The sequence below is a fragment of the Rhodamnia argentea genome, chromosome 7 (assembly GCF_020921035.1).
Source record: "Rhodamnia argentea isolate NSW1041297 chromosome 7, ASM2092103v1, whole genome shotgun sequence".
NCBI lineage: Eukaryota > Viridiplantae > Streptophyta > Magnoliopsida > Myrtales > Myrtaceae > Rhodamnia > Rhodamnia argentea.
This window is the reverse complement of record NC_063156.1, coordinates 13,074,881-13,091,113: the sequence shown is the minus strand read 5'-3', so window position 1 is coordinate 13,091,113 and position 16,233 is coordinate 13,074,881. Positions and strand designations below refer to the sequence as shown.

Sequence of the window (16,233 nt, the reverse complement as noted above, 5' to 3'; positions counted from 1 at the left end):
CGAGCTGTCATCTCCAGTGGTCCGTCCTCCCGCAACACTCTCTAGTCCCCGTTGTTCGCTGCATCCCAAACCCCCTCTCCTCGTCACGCTCGGCTCCCTAGCTCCGAGGACATCACGACCACTGCGGACCAGACACATTGCATAAATCATCAAATGAGCAACCAATGGCCAAGAAACATAACGATTACGGTTCAATAGCCAGTTGGTTTAATTTCACATTAAACTTAGGAATTACAATGGACTTTGACTGTCTTTGCATTTCCCATGGGGAGAAGTGTAAAAAAAGTTATAAACCTATTGCATTAGTGCCAATTCAGTCCTAAACATTTTGTATTGGTGCCAATTAAGTCATAAACCTTTTATTGATGCTAATTTAGTCTTAAACCTTATGCATTATTGCCAATTCAGTTTTAAATTTTTTATATTCATGTTAATTGAGTTAATCCGGCTAATTTTGATCGAAAATCGTTGACGTAGACATCGATTGTCCTACATAGTACGGCTAGCGCTAACTTCGACATTTTTAATATTGTTTTAATATTTTAAATAATTTTTTAAGCATTTTTTTGGTTTTTCTAAAAATTATTTTTAAAAAGTATTTAAAATGTCAAAAAAATATTAAAAAAATATCAACATTGGCGCTAACCATACCACTTAAGATAATTGACGCCCATACCAATGATTTTCAATCAAAATTGGCCGAATTGACTCAATTGATATAAATGTAAAATTTTTAGAACTAAATTGGCACTATTGTAAAAAGTCTATGACTGAATTGACACCGATAAAAGGTTTAGGACTTAATTGGTATAAATATAAAATGTTTAGGATTTAATTAATATTAAAAAAAAATTTAAGATTGAATTGACATTAATGAATATATATATATATTTTTTTTACATTTTTCCCTTTCCCCATGCAACTGTTTTAAACGACTAACAGTCATGACAAGTACTACTGTTTGGGCCGCACGAGAGCTTCGTCCGAAGGCAGGTGGATCCTGTTTCTTGCGCCAATGGAGATCCGGGGGACGGTCAAGTCCAGTCCCACGTGAAAATACCTCAGCCCTCAAGGAAAGGCAAGACAATTAATATTCTCCAGGCGCTTTGATCTCACAGCTCAGCCCTTATAGATGATTACAAGTCAAAATCACCAACCGCCATATAGCAATTATGGAGCCGTCGAGGTTGCGGGAAAAGTGCGAATGTAGGTGAGGCGTTCGATGCCTCGAAGGATCACCTTCTTCTAAATGAATTCACGTCATGATTAGTTTTCGAAATTGAGTTGATTCGAATCGTGACGTTAAGGACATTTTCAGTATTTGGTCATATGATACCTCTCTCTCTCTCTCTCTCTCTCTCTCTCTCTCTCTCTCTCTCTCTCCTAAAATTTCCTTTCAAACTATTCAACTAATGGCGAGATAAAGATAGCTGACATTTCAACAACCTTCAATAGATATGCTCAACAAAATATGAAGAGAGCGATCTACGACTCTCTTTGGAAGCATCTTAACTATTTTGCGCGCTTGCCAATATATTACTTCTTTACGAGGAAAAAAATAATAAATTGAGTGGATTGATATGTGGTGTGTAATTCGAGATGACTCAATAGAGCCATTACAAGTTACTAAATTAATCTCGTTTATTTGAATATATTAAAATCGAGCATATTATTGTCATGGATATTGTTAATTATCTGCCGGAAATTCGATACATCATTTCTAAAACTCAAATTCAACAGAATTTTGGGCTCCCCTAGCATTTTACTCCTATCTAATGGCAGAGAGTGGAAATACAAAAGAAGGGGTAATTTTTTTTTTTTTTTCCCTTGAACAATTTGAAGAATTCACTTCGTACAATGAGCATATATTTAAAGCTCCTTTTTGAGGTAATGGTCTCATTGGCCCCACTCCACCTCCCCGTGAATTCATCTGCACAAAATGAACAACCAGAAGACCACGAGCGCCGCCGATCCGAAGCCCACGCACACGGCGTCCAACGCCCATTCCGCCCTCGCCCTCCTCTCCCTCCTCTCCCTCCGCCTCTCCAAGAAATCCTCGTACCTCCTCCTCCCCTCCTCCTCCTCCTCCTCCCCCCTCGTTTTCTTCCCCCTTTTGCCCTCCATGGCCCTCCGCAGGATTACCAGACTGTTCCCGCCGTTCAGGTACGTCCCTTCCATGTCCTCCACCTGCACGTTCACCTCACTCACCTGCATGGTCCCCCTGCGCGACCCCCCGCACGTGACGGCGATCGTGCAGGCCACCCGCTCCGCCGCTGTACCCCGCTCTCCGGAGGACAGTACTGTCGCGAACCGCGCGTGCACCTCCCCAGTGAGCCAGTGGCGTTGGATGGATACTGGGGCGGTGCTCGAGAGGTCCATCGCCCGCCGCCCCTCCGGGTCGATCAGGACCCAGCTCAGCCTCAGGCTGTCCCCAAGGTCGCCGCACGCCTCGTCGGGGCTCGGGAATGGGACAGGCGTCGGCACCGCGTCCTTTGGCTCCAGCATGTTGATGAGGAACGGGGAGCACCGGAACCACCCGGTCTCTGTCTCGGTCTCGGCGGTCTTGCTGAAGATGAGCTGCCCGCGGTAGCGGATGTCGACGGCTGAGATCAGCTCCGACGAGCGGCGACGGAGATCGGGTGGAGGGGGTTGCGCCGTCGAAGGAGAGCCCCCGCCATCGGCGAGGAGGGGGTACGCGTCGGCGAAGAAGGAGCGGTGGCCGCCGGGAAAGGAGGAGATGACGCGGCAGACGCGTGGCGCATTGATGGACGGCCAAGTGGAGCGGGAGACGTCGGCCCAGAGGCGTTCATCAGACGAGAGCGCGCGGAGGTGAGAGCAGACGCAGGAGGCGGAGGCGAGGGCGGGGCCGTCGAGCCGGATGAGGATGTGGGATCGGAGGATGTCGTGGTGGATGTCGGAGAAGGAGGTGGCGGTATCCTCGCCGCCGGTGGTATTGGCGGAGGATGGGGGCGGAGGTGGGCCGGAGCTGGGGGAGGAATAGCCGAGAACGGGTCGCATGACGGGACTTGGTTTCGGGGTCACTTCAAGAGAGTCACAGGACTCGACTCACAGACGAAAGGAGTTGGAGGAGGTCTTTTATATATTGGCAAACACGAGAATATCATGACCATACTTTTTTGTTTTGCAAAAATGCGTCTACATCATAGTTTATTTACTGTTTTACCCCTCGTCGTCGCATACCTTGACCGACTGCTTGCTTTAATGCTTGGTTGGACTTGGGGACCGGGAGTTCTAATTCCTTTGACTTTAGATTTGGGAAAGGATTTGACTTTGGACCGTCCATTTCTTTCGACAAAGAATACGAATCTTGCTATCGTTCGCCTCGCTTATAAAAATAAATATGCCAAAAATATTTTAACCGTCCATAAAAATATATGAACATAAATTATTATTGATAGTGAAAACACATTTCTAGTATTTATAGATTAATTATTAATTTTTCACGAAACAAGCACATCCGAAATTACAAGAGTACGCGTACAAATAGCCTAAAAACGCAATTCAGGCTAACTCAATTATACCATGTCATCGCGTCACGTGACCACGTGGTCTTATTACGAGCATATGCTTTTAGATTAAGAGGACAAGGTCGTGGAGATTTTGCACATTATTGGCACACGACCGGAAAAATTAAGAATTTTTAGAAAATAGGTGTAAAAATTGTAATGATAACAATGAAATTGCGCTGAGCACCCCGGGCCTATAAGGAGGACGGCGTCCGCAATCCCTCCTTAGCTTAGGTCCGATGCCTATGCCCCTATCATCATACATCCCCTATAGTCAGGTCACACTATTCGATATGTCATATCGATTACGACATCATTAGTTAGTAAGTTCGTTAAACAGTTGTTATTGGCGATGTTTCGCTCTAAAATTGAGAATCATTATGCATATTAGACAATCAGTTTCATTTTGGTATTCATTCTCTTTTTAATCTCTCTCTCTAACCAAAATTATAAAATACAGTTGAAAACCAGGTTGAGGTCCAATTATTGAGTTTTGTGACATCGCTAAGCACGAATTATTTAGATGACTAAGAGATTGTGCTACCTTCCAAGAGCTAGCCTCGCTTGTAGTATTTCACATATTTACAATTCAGTTAAACTAATTACGGGGAACACATGAGGCACCACGAAATGTAGGCATCACATCTTCCGCATGGAAAATTGCCCAGTCAGTTCAAAACCTATTGTACGGATGCCTATCTCGTTAGTAAATAGAGTTGATAAAAGACATATGGAAGGCTACATCGGTAAATAAAATATGAATTATACAAAGATTCTTTATTACATGCGACTTACTATGAATGCAGATATTCCGAATTAATCATACAATCGGAAACTTGCCATGTCATTTTTAAAAAAAAATCAATAAAAATTTCAAAAAAATTGTAAAATTTTATTAAAATTTATCCAAGTCAGCTCCGGCTGTGCCACGTAGGGCGAACGACATCCATGTCGGTGATTTTCAGTTAAAATTGATTGGATGGACTCAATTGTTAAAACATGAACACGATGGTGACTCGATCGATAAAATTAAAAGAGTTCATGACTTAATCAGTGAAAGAGCAATAAGTTTTGAACTTTTCAAGCAATATTCCTAGAAGATTCTAGTACCCTTTATCGGCACAAATGCCCTATCGGTTGTGCTCCGCAGACTTCTAAAGTAGCATCAATGGATGCTTGGAATTGTCGCGTGCAGCTGGGGCCAATGCACAGGTTAATCACCCCCATGGTTTTCTCGACGCAGTCCGATAATATCAGGCAGGACTGGACGAGGAGTTACATCACGAAATCAATTTTCAAATCCTGTAGTGGATCTTCCCCCTTGGAAATTAGTGCGCAACATGGTCAAGGCTTTCGCTTTCTATTGAACTGATGCTTGGACTCCAGCTCTTTCGTAGTGAGTTAGGTTAGGGCATTTGCCGGGGTTTCTCAATTGCTTGCCTTTGCCGTCATGAATTGATTAATATATGTTTAAAGCGTGAATATGACTCGGGGCACGTTTTGACTTGTTGAGGAGCAAGTCAGTCGTTGCGGATTTTTTTCCGGCTGGCGGTCGATTTGAGTAGCAAAAACTATAGCACGTTCACTTTATAAAGAGAGTAATGCCCATCTAAGTACACGGACAGATGAAGGTTTGAAGAGCCGGTTCCAAGGTAAAAATGGTAAATTCAAGTTTAAAAAATTAGGGGGTGAGCGTGATCCGAACAGGGTCAGTTCCTGAGCAATCCAATGAAATCGGTAAACAGAGAAATCAACAAATTGAGTTCCCGTGATCGCCCAAACACTTTGGATTTCAAGTTTGGCCAATGACCAACCAACCAACCAAGCACACAACACATGCAGCCGCATTTTGTATATGAAAAGTGAAAACAGGGCCTCACCATGGTAAAAAATTTGGGAGGCCACCATCATATAAACATATCATCAAGGGAAAATGTAACAGTTCCCAAACGGAATTAAAGTCATCACTATTCGCGCCCAGAGAGGAGCGATCAGCATCTACGTGAAATGGCTCCCACGTGCTGGGAAGTCACCGTCTTCGTCGGATGAAATGGCTCCCCTTGTTTCTTTAATATTATTATTATTTTTTCAACAAAAAAAAAAAAAAAAACACGTTATCGATCCGGTTGGACAGTCCAGTCGGTCTGGTTTGCTCTTGGAACCGGAATGGTCCGGACACTAGCTACACTTTGAGGAACCAAAGATCGGACCGATGATCTCTAGAACTGGACCAAACCGGCCGGTTTAGTTCGATCTAGGCGATTCTCGGTCCGGTCAGTCAATTTTGCTCACTCCTACCAAAAGCTGAAAATTGATTCTAATAAGATAGGTCCCCGATCTAGAATATACCTATCCCACAACCGATTAGCCCTAACTTAGGTGCATGACTTTAATTATTTGGTTACCGAGAGGAGAACTAGTACGGTCATCTACCGCCATGACATCCTATTTAAATTTGAGCTCCTCATGGTAGGCATCGAACCTACAATCATTGATTCATGACCCCCGAAAATAAAAGGGGCGGCAAAGCCCTTATGATCAAGTCAATTCGAGGTTGGGTTGGTGGAGCTTAACTTCACGTACAAACTCTATTGACATATGAGTTGGAAACGTGGATCCCAGACCTTCTTCAATTGAATTCGTGTGGATTTGCCCTCCCCGTTTCTCGATGCTCCAGCCATTATTTCGTCTCTTCTTCCTTTTCGGTCGAGATGGGACGTCGACGTCGGTCTTAAATGCCTCCAATGTTCGTCGGCGAACACGACGCCATGGCCTACTCCCTCTCTTTAATCATCTCACTTCCTCGGTAACGTGAATTGGGCCCTCCGAAATAAGATTTGCGTCGCTTTCTATGGAGGGCCGAAGAATTGCAAGTACGGCTTTCGTAACACTCTTGTCGATGCGCGACGAAGGATCATCGAAACGATACTCCAGATTTCCTTTTTCTTTTCTTTTTCTTGTCTTGCCTTCCTTCATTTTGTTTTCTTCTTGCTGTGGAAATCCTCAGTTCAGGAATGAAGATGCCGTGTTGAAGAGTTATAGGGAGGCCTTTCCGGCCAATGGGCCGGAAGATTGGCAGCCTCTAAATTTAACAGATAACAGTCTTTAGGAGGCCGGCGTATTAGCATAAACCAAAAGAGGCGGAGACACGGGGAATAGGGGCGAAAGAGCAGCAGCCGCGAGGACTGGCGTCGGTGAAGGTACGGCACGGGGGCGACCGAAGCGGTGCTATGGTCGTGGAGGGAGAAGAGGGGAGGGTGGGGCAAATGTTTAAGTAGAGGGTCTAGGAGGATATATCGAAACACAAGTACACTATGGGATAGCCACTACACTAGAAAATATCAAGGGTTTTAAAATCCGAAAATATTTCTAGAGAAAATGATATAATCTTTTTGAAAGCATTTAGGAAAATCAGGGCATGCGTGGGATCTCATCGCTGATGTGGACAATTTTCCTTTTTAATTTTTTAATATTTTTTTAATGTGTTAATTATTCATTTATTCTTTTCTTTTTCCATTTAGTTGGTAATTTAATTTGATAAAAGTTGGGGCATCGCTTAATTTAGGTTGGCAATTCGCCTACCATAAAAACGAAAAAAAATTGCGAATAACAGTAGAAATTTGTAAGGTCTTGACATTCATCCAAGAAAGATGAAAAAAAAAAAATTTACGAATAACATCCTCAATTTTGCTCTCCATATCAAATATCATTCTCACATTCCAGACCTATTGTCATTTTCTTTATCGAATTACTCCATCCTTAATGTCGGATTTCATTTTTCAGGTGCAAATTTCGGGTGTGCTCGAAGGCGAATAGGCGTGTTTAGATTGGGGAGACACAATGTGTAGGCTTTTGAGGTATGGCCGTACTGGGAAAGGTATTTGATATGCAGAGTAGAAAGTTTCGCGATTATTAGAAAGCTACTTTGCTAACATAACAATATCCGGGTGATTGTGAGAATAATAGTATGATGCGAGCCACAAGTTCTTAAAGAGTAGGCCTCACAATTTTTTTTAGTTAATTGTTATTTATTTTTTTATGGCTAGAAATTTTTAGTCTTACAGTCACCCAAAAGCTATTTGTTTAATCGGAAATGTTCGCGACGAAAGATCTTCCACCGAAGGTGTAGATCCTCGGCTTTGATGTTTAATCGGGATCTTGTTGCGATTCCGAGCATGAAGTAAATAGGTAAAATAAAGATAACCTGAACGGTAAAGGTAAATACAATGCGATAGTAAAAGAAGGTAAAGTAAATCGTAGAGGAAATTAATAAGTGTTATTGATTATGGATCATTTACAAAGATTCGTCTCCGACTATTTATAGTTGAGTACAAGGGACACTTGTTGGTAGTGGTTACTTTTGTACATTCTATCCCTATATTATCAGGTAGGCTTCGGTAATCGCTCATCTTGTTAAGCGGAAACCGATCCCATTCGGAGTTGTTGATGTTTATACAAATCGATCATAGAAGAAAAATTAGTATTTATTTCAATTAAGCTTCCTTCACATTAATCTGGAAGTTCTTCTCGGATACAAGGAAATGATTAAGTTCTAGGGCCAAAGATCGTAGTTCTCGAACGAGCAATCGAAAAATTTTTGGAGCATCTTCAGGTTTAGGTATTGTTACCTCAATGATTGTGGTACCAACTATTTTTTTTTTTTTTTGGATTCAAAATCAGTCATTCATATATCAGAATAATCAAGAGGTATATAGAAGGTTTTCGATTCTAGCAAATCCCAAATAACTACAGAAGAAGTCAAAAGCTTAAAAGCACGGTTTGCAACTAGAAGCACGCCTCAACCCTTGAGAATGGATCTGTCAACATAAACGTTCAATGGCCAATTACCAAATATAGTGATAAGCACACGTTGAGCTTTCTCACTCCATTTTCAAAGGCTTGCGGTGCGTGTCTAGAATTGAATCCACCATCACTATCACATTGCAGAAACACGAACATCAATATGTTGAAAAAAACATATATCAAATATCCGTAAGGAACTTCCAAATCTATATATGGATCTAGCTCAGGATGGAAAAATCCCAAAATTTAACCCAAATCTAAATTGGAAGAGAAGAGTGGCCTAATCTCGAAGAGATTGTGGAGCCATGGCATGAACATCCTCCTTGCTAGTTATCGATCGGACGAGTGGCCGAACTTGTCTTCACGTGCACCTAAGACCAGCTGTAGGAATTTATGCAAAAACACAAACTCTCAGAGCAAATTGGGAGAGAAAAAAGGCATGAACAAAAGAAACATAAAAGACAAATCAAGCTACGAAAAAGGTAGAGAGGAAGGGGAGGAAGCATCTCTTGTAAAATATGATTGGACACCAAATTCCTCAAGAGCCCAAACCTCCATTTCTCCTACCCGTTGCCCTTCTTGCTTGGCCTTTACGGTTGAACTTCTGACTTATTTGCTCCGCTTGATTTCGACATCACACACCAATCTCATGGCATCACCGACGCTTCATCTGTTTGAATGTCGACCACGACATGTCATTGGTCGCCGACTTGTCCTGCCTATTTTCTGCCTCCATTCCCGTGATGCTCTTATGGGCCTTCTGGCTTATTGAAGCCCGGGTGGTTTTTAGTGTCTTGTTGTGCGACGTCTCTCCATTTGCGAGGGCATGGACTTCTACCTTGGAAATTTATTTGAATAAAGAAGCTGCCCACATTGGCTTCGTTCTCTCGCCATTTCTTCATTTTGACTTGTGTTTTGCCATCTCTTTCCTCGGTATCTCATAGTCTTCTCTTGTCCGAACATACTTCTTGTTTACAAGAGCGCTTCTTTGTCCCCTTTGTGCATCGTATTCTAGTTCATCCAGCCGATCGTTGCATTGCGTTGCTTTGGACGTTAGCCATTGTCCATGAAGTCGAAACCCTTTTAAAAAATCGTTTGAGGATTGCCGCCGGCTCGCTCCGATCAAAGGACAATGCTCGGGATCTCCGGAAAAAAAAATGGCGAAACCGCATTATGCTCTACTCCTCCTCATCTCTCTCGGTTCCCACGCCGATGCCGATATCAAAACCCTAAGTCTTGTTAAGAAGTGATTCAAAGTTGAGTTCCTTGTTTTTAGGAGGCAGTTAGCTAGTTCTAGTCAACAATAAATCAGTTTGTTAGCTGATTTTTAGGAGCCATATCCGGCTTAGTTGCTGGTTTTACGCTATGTAATTTCTATTTATTGCTGTTTTGTATTCTCAAAAAAGTGAGCTGAATAAAAGTCCTCCACTTTCATAATCTCCTCTCTTTTACGTGTAGTTTCTGTCTAGTGAGGTTGATTTGTATTAAGTGACCTTCTTATTGATCCAACAGTGTGGTATCAGAGCCAGGTTCAAGGTCTCTACTGCAAATCAACATGGCAGCAAGTGGATCCAACTTGCAGCAATCGATGATACCCATTTTCAAGGGTGAAAACTATGAGTTTTGGAGTATTAAGATGAAGACTCTCTTTAGGTCTCAAGACCTATGGGAGATTGTGGAAGATGGTGTGCCGGAGAATGAAGAAGAGGGCAGAACGCGGGAATTGAAAAAAAGAGATGCCAAAGCTCTTTTTTTTATCCAATAGGGGCTGCATGAAATTGTCTTCTCTAGAGTTTCAGCCGCGGAAATAGCAAAAGAAGCATGGGAGGCTTTGAGAAATGAGTTTCAGGGGACAACCACGGTTAAGGCGGTGAAATTGCAAACCTTGAGGAGAAATTTTGAGACGTTACGGATGAATGGTGGAGAGTCCATTCAAGATTTCTTTTCAAGAGGCATGACAGTGGTAAATCAAATGAGATCGTATGGAGAAGAGATCTCGGATGAAACCATTGTTTGCAAAATACTCAAAAGCTTGACAACAATATTTGATCACGTAGTGGCAGCAATTGAGGAATCAAAAGACTTAACAACCATGTATGTTGATGCCTTGATGGGTTCTCTTCTTGCTCATGAAGATAGAATCAACAGAGCTGGAGAGAGAATTGATGAAAGGACATTCCAAGCTAATTGCAATTCCGGAGGAAATTGGAGAGGATCGGGAAGCTCGGGGAGAGGAAACGGAAGAAGTGGGACGCGAAGCGAGATAGAGAGCAGAAACGCACAACAAGAAATGAGAAGTTGTTTCAATTGTAACAAAGTGGGACATCTTGCAAAAGTTTGCAAGGCAAAGGTTAACCGGACAGAATTTGCTGATGCTGAGGAACAAGAAGAGGAGGAAGAAGAGTGTTATCTGTTTATGGCATATGAGGAGACAACGCAGAACAAGAGCTCCATTTGGTTTGTGGACAGTGGCTACTCTAATCATATGACCGGAGTGAAAGAGCTATTCAAGGACTTGGATGAGTCTCAAAAACGAATAATTAGTCTTGGGAACAACTACAAAATTCAGGTATAGGGAAAAAGCACAATACTTATCAAGACACATCGGGGAAGAAGCAAGTTGATCGGGGATGTCTTGTATGCACCTCAATTGGCATACAACTTGTTTAGTGTAGGCCAATTGCTGAAGTCGAGATTTAAAGTTCTCTTTGACAACAATGCTTGCACCATCGGAGACAAAGAAGGAGGACAATTGGTGGCTTGAGTAGCCATGATAGAAAATCTTATGTTTCCTTTTGAGGTTACAGCGGTAGATGAGCTCAATATGGTAGCAATCAGTTCCTCGGAGCAATGGCACATGAGATACGGCCACCCGAATTATAGGAATATGAAGGAGCTGTCAATAGATGAAATGGTCAGTGGAATGCCAACGATAGGTGACAAATACAAGCAGTGCGAGGAATGTATTTTTGTAAAACATAGCAGGAAGTCCTTTCCAAAAGAAGAAGCTTGGAGAGCCACCGACACGTTGAAGCTGGTACACATGGATCTTTGTGGACCAATGAGTACAACCTCATTGGGTGGAAGTAAGTATTTCATGTTGTTGATTGATGATTTCAAGAGAATGAGTTGGGTTTTCTGCCTCAAAGTTAAGTCCGAAGCATTTGAAACATTTAAGAAGTTTAAAGCTTTTGTTGAGAAGCAAAGTGGGAAAAATATCAAAGGGGTAAGATCGGATAGGGGAGGTGAATTTCTTTCCACAGAATTCAATCATTTTTGTGGAGAAGCAGGCATAAAAAGGCAACTTACAAGACCTCATACACCGTAACAAAATGGTGTGGTGGAGAGGAAAAATAGAACAATGGTGGAGATGGCCGGGGCCTTGCTGAAATCGAGAGACATGCCTAATCTCTTTTGGGCAGAGGCGGTTCACGTTGCTGTCTACATTCTCAACGTATCCCCAACCAAGGCGGTGATAAAGAAGACCCCATTTGAAATGTGGTATGGCTTTAAACCTACTGTTAATCATTTGAGAATTTTTGGATGTGTGGCATATGCTATGAAAAATCAGCGGGATAGAAAGAAGTTGGATGAAAAATCAGAAAAGTGTGTGTTCATTGGGTATTGTACAGAAAGTAAAGCATATCGATTGTACAATCCTGAATCTGGAAAAGTGTTCATTAGTAGAAATGTGAAGTTCAATGAGGAGGAACGGTGGAATTGGAAAGGAAAGGAGAAGAAGGAAGTGATACAACCGATAGATGAAGAAGGTACTGAAGATGAGGAGCATGAAACTCAATCGGAAAGTGGACCCGCACATAGCGGCGATGTGCGGGTGGATCTTCAACAAGCTCGGATACAACGAGTTCGGATGAAACACCGCCAAGGAGGATGACCACAAGAAGCTCAAGACGAATCCAAGAAGTAGCAACTTCTACTTCAAAAGAGACACCTCCACGAAAGGTGCGCTCCTTGGGGGAAATCTTTGAGTGTTCCACATTTGCTCTCTTTACAGCTGATCCGGGCTCTTATGAAGATGCAGTTGGTATAAAAGAATGGGAAGATGCAATGAAGGAAGAGTTAGAAGCTATTGAGAGGAATCACACATAGGAACTTACAGATTTACCACAAGGAAAACAAGCATTTGGATTAAAGTGGATTTTCAAGACAAAGTTTCATGCGGATGGGAGAATTCATAAGCACAAGGCAAGGTTGGTGGCCAAAGGGTACTCACGGATCCCAAGTGTAGATGTAGAGGAAACGTTTTCACTTGTAGCCAGATTTGAAACAAGAAGATTAGTCATGGCATTAGCAGCTCATATGAGATGGAAGGTGAATCGCTTTGATGTCAAATCTGCCTAACTTAATGGTGAGTTAATGGAAGAGGTATTTGTTACACAACCTAAAGGATTTGTTGTGAAGGAAAAGAAGGACAAAGTGTACAAGCTTCACAAGGTTCTATATGGTTTAAAACAGGCACCGAGAGCATGGTACTTGAAAATCCATGAATATTTCATGGAGTGTGGCTTTGTGAGAAGTTGCAGCAAACAAACGCTGTATGTGAAGAGAAATGGAACCGCAGATCTGTTGGTGGTGTGTATTTATGTGGATGATATGGCATATTGTGTGTCAAATGCTATTGCAATTTTAGACTTTAAGCAAGCAATGAAAAGTAGATTTGAGATGACGGATCTTGGCCTTCCTCATTAGTTTTTGGGAATTGAAGTTCAGCAAATGGAAGGTGGCATATTCATAACCCGTAGAAAGTATGCGAAAGATATGCTCAATAAATTCAGCATGAGCAACTGCAAATGGTCTATAACCCCTATGAATATGAACGAGAAATTGCAGATGGAGGATGGTTCACCAACAGAACTGATGGAAGCATGTTTAGGAGTCTTGTAGGAGGGCTTATGTATTTGACTCATACTAGGCTAGATATAGCCTTTCCCGTAGGTGTTGTATCAAGGTTCATGCATAATCCTTCACAACATCACCTTGGAGCAAGAAAGAGGATTCTTAAGTATGTTGCTGGCACCACTGATCTTGGAATTTTATACAAGCAAGGGTCCGAGTTAAAGTTGCTGGGGTATACGGATAGTGATTAGGTTGGGTGCGTTGAAGATAGAAGAAGCACATCCAGTTATTGCTTCACCTTGGGCTCGGGAGTAGTAGCATGGAGTTCTAAGAAGCAAACAACGGTTGCCTTGTCCACTTGTGAAGCTGAATACATAGCCGGAGCTGGAGCAGCTTGTGAGGCAATTTGGTTGAGGAAGGTCTTGAGTGAGTCGGGTCAGAAACAAGTAGAGGCCACTGTTATAAAGTGCGATAGTGCTTCAGCCATAGCTTTGAGTCAAAATCCAGTCTTCCATGGTCGATCCAAGCACATAGAGATTATGCATCATTTTTTAAGGGAGCTGGTAGCTAGAGATGAAGTTAAGCTGGATTTTTGTGGGACAGAACAATAGGTAACTGATGTGTTAACTAAAGCTTTATCACGTGGGAGGTTTGAAGATCTTAGAAGTCAACTTGGCTTAACCAACTTTGAATCAAGGGTGGATGTTAAGAAGTGATTCAAAGTTGAGTTCCTTGTTTTTAAGAGGTAGTTAGCTAGTTCTAGTCAACAATAAATCAGTTTGTTAGCTGATTTTTAGGAGCCATATCTGGCTTAGTTGCTGGTTTTACGCTATGTGATTTCTATTTATTGCTGTTTGTATTCTCAAAAAAATGAGCTGAATAAAAATCCTCCACTTTCATAATCTCCTCTATTTTACATGTAGTTTCTATTTAGTGAGGTTGATTTGTATTAAGTGACCTTCTTATTGATCCAACAAGTCTAACCTCCGATCCTCTTTCGATCATCTTCCTCCATAGATTTGCCTTCACAAGCCGCGGCCGGGTTACGGTCTTTGTTTCTGATGTCTTCATCGCTTTGCGTGCCAAGGCGAAACCCTTCTACTTCGGACATTTTCCTTCTCTCGGAGGAAGCTCTTCCCCAAGTCCTTCGCGAGGCGAAACAGAACACCGACTTCTGCATCCTCGACTCCTACTATGTCATCTCTCTCTTCACCCTCTGTGACTTGCCTCCGCCGCCGCACGGCGTCTTCAATGGAACCTATCCCGTTACTCATCTCGGTGGATACTCCATGTTCTTCGCCAACTGCGATCCATACGCCCGTGTATCCATGAATGTCCGCACCGAGTTGTACAATCCCGATTCGGATGGCGCCACAAATTATCTCTCGAATGGAAAATCGAGGCTAATTCCACTCTTCTTCGAGTTCTCTATCATTTTCTTCCTCCTCTTAGTTCTCCGGGCCTATTACTGCTATTGCAATAGGGAATCCCCGAATACGGTTCATCTCTTGATCACCGGATCAATTACCGTGAAAATGCTGAGTCTCATCCGTACCGGGCTGGATAATTACTTTGTTAAACTTACGGGACACGTCACGGTTGGGAAATCATGTTCGAAGTTGCTCGAGCCATGTCATCACTTATCATCATAGCATTGGTCATGATCGGATTCTCGTTCTTCAAGCCGCTCTTGCAAGAGAAGGAGGCCAAGGTGGTCATTGCCGTCATTGCCCATCGGGTTCTCCCCGGTGTGGCTTTTCCTTTTGCGATGACCATGGGAGACACTTGGCCCGACGTAGGAATGGTATTGGTCCGGTTGCACACGATCCGCACATGCACCGTCCTCGTTATCATAGGGAGATCTCATTCGTTGTTGAGTAAGGCCGCCAAGACAGATGAGAAGGCGGTGACGTTGTTGGCGAAGATTAAAAGATTTGCCTGGCTGTACGTCTTGGAAATGGGTTATTTGTATGAAGTAGCGGTGTTTACGCACCTTTTGAGGATGGTCATGGCATATGAGTACAGTTGGGTGAGCAATGCGATGGAGGAGGGTGCGAATCTATCAATTTTCGTGGCGGCGCTTTGTATGTTTAGGCCTATCAATGAGTACACCATGCTTGACGCACATGATGACAAGGAAGAGACAATGTGGTAACAAATGAAGAGTCCAAGGTTTGAAGGAGAGAGAGCTATTACATTTGAAACTAGGAGCCAAGTGCCTGTTTCTCGGTGAGTATCCATAGCTTCTCTACGGAGATTGAACTGGCCGTGGTGAATCTTTTCTGTGTGTAGATATTGTTCACCATAAATAAGGAATCAGTAGAGAAATGCTGCAAATGGAAAGAATCATGCCTTTTGACATCCGTGTAATAACACGGTTTCGGGTATGACATATAATGGTCTTATCTTAAGGAGAAAATAACAAGTCTTCTTGAGTAGTTGACCAAAGAAGTTATCAGATAGATTTAACCTATGTAAATCAACACCATCATAGCCATGACATATTCAATGGTGTTAGTTTACATAAACTCACTCTACTTTAATAATTTTTCGATAAACCAAGACGATTCTGTACGTCCGTGATTGAGAAATAAGGAGAGCAAATGACCATCCATAAGAATCTCTATCCGGAGGAAGTTTCCCTATTTGGATTGAAGTTAGAATACGAGCACCACCAATCAAGGGTATGGTCGAAGAGTGTAGAAATTTGGAGCTCTGATACCATGCGCAGAAGCATGGTTTTGATATCAATGGTAGTTTGTGGTTTTAGTGTGTGCAAGTGTATGTGTATATTGTCTAGCTAATGTAGAGGAATGGACAGGGGTAGGATACGCAGAGGAATATGGGCAAGGTTTATGGGACAAGGATAATTTCACTAGTTCATAAAAAATGGACAAGGGTAGGATACTACCGCTGCAACGTGCTTTTCCTCCTCCTCCTCCTCCTTTTGTTTCTTATCCTTCTTCTCGGTGGAGTCCTAAGAATAGAGCATAGCATGCGCGACATAACCGTGATGATCACATTGGTCATCCGAGTCTAGGTTGCA

At 42.6% G+C, this 16,233-nt stretch overlaps 2 protein-coding genes across 2 annotated transcripts; one reads left to right on the top strand and one right to left on the bottom strand.

Moving 5' to 3' along the window:
* Positions 1-1,729: 1,729 nt before the first annotated feature.
* On the bottom strand, positions 1,730-3,048 carry LOC115741898 (probable F-box protein At2g36090). Its single transcript, XM_030675913.2, has 2 exons — positions 3,015-3,048; positions 1,730-2,981 (listed from the first exon to the last, which is right to left on the bottom strand). Exons 1-2 carry the CDS (start codon positions 3,016-3,018, stop codon positions 1,927-1,929), a joined length of 1,059 nt encoding a protein of 352 aa, XP_030531773.1. The 5' UTR covers positions 3,019-3,048; the 3' UTR covers positions 1,730-1,926.
* Positions 3,049-14,817: 11,769 nt separating this feature from the next.
* Positions 14,818-15,342, top strand: LOC125315978 (protein CANDIDATE G-PROTEIN COUPLED RECEPTOR 7-like). The gene has a single exon (XM_048282607.1). It carries the CDS (start codon positions 14,818-14,820, stop codon positions 15,340-15,342), a length of 525 nt encoding a protein of 174 aa, XP_048138564.1.
* Positions 15,343-16,233: the final 891 nt, after the last annotated feature.

What these genes read in the sequence shown, in the direction of transcription:
- LOC125315978 (XM_048282607.1), top strand. Translation starts at nt 14,818, where the DNA reads ATGTCATCACTTATCATCATAGCATTGGTCATGATCGGATTCTCGTTC.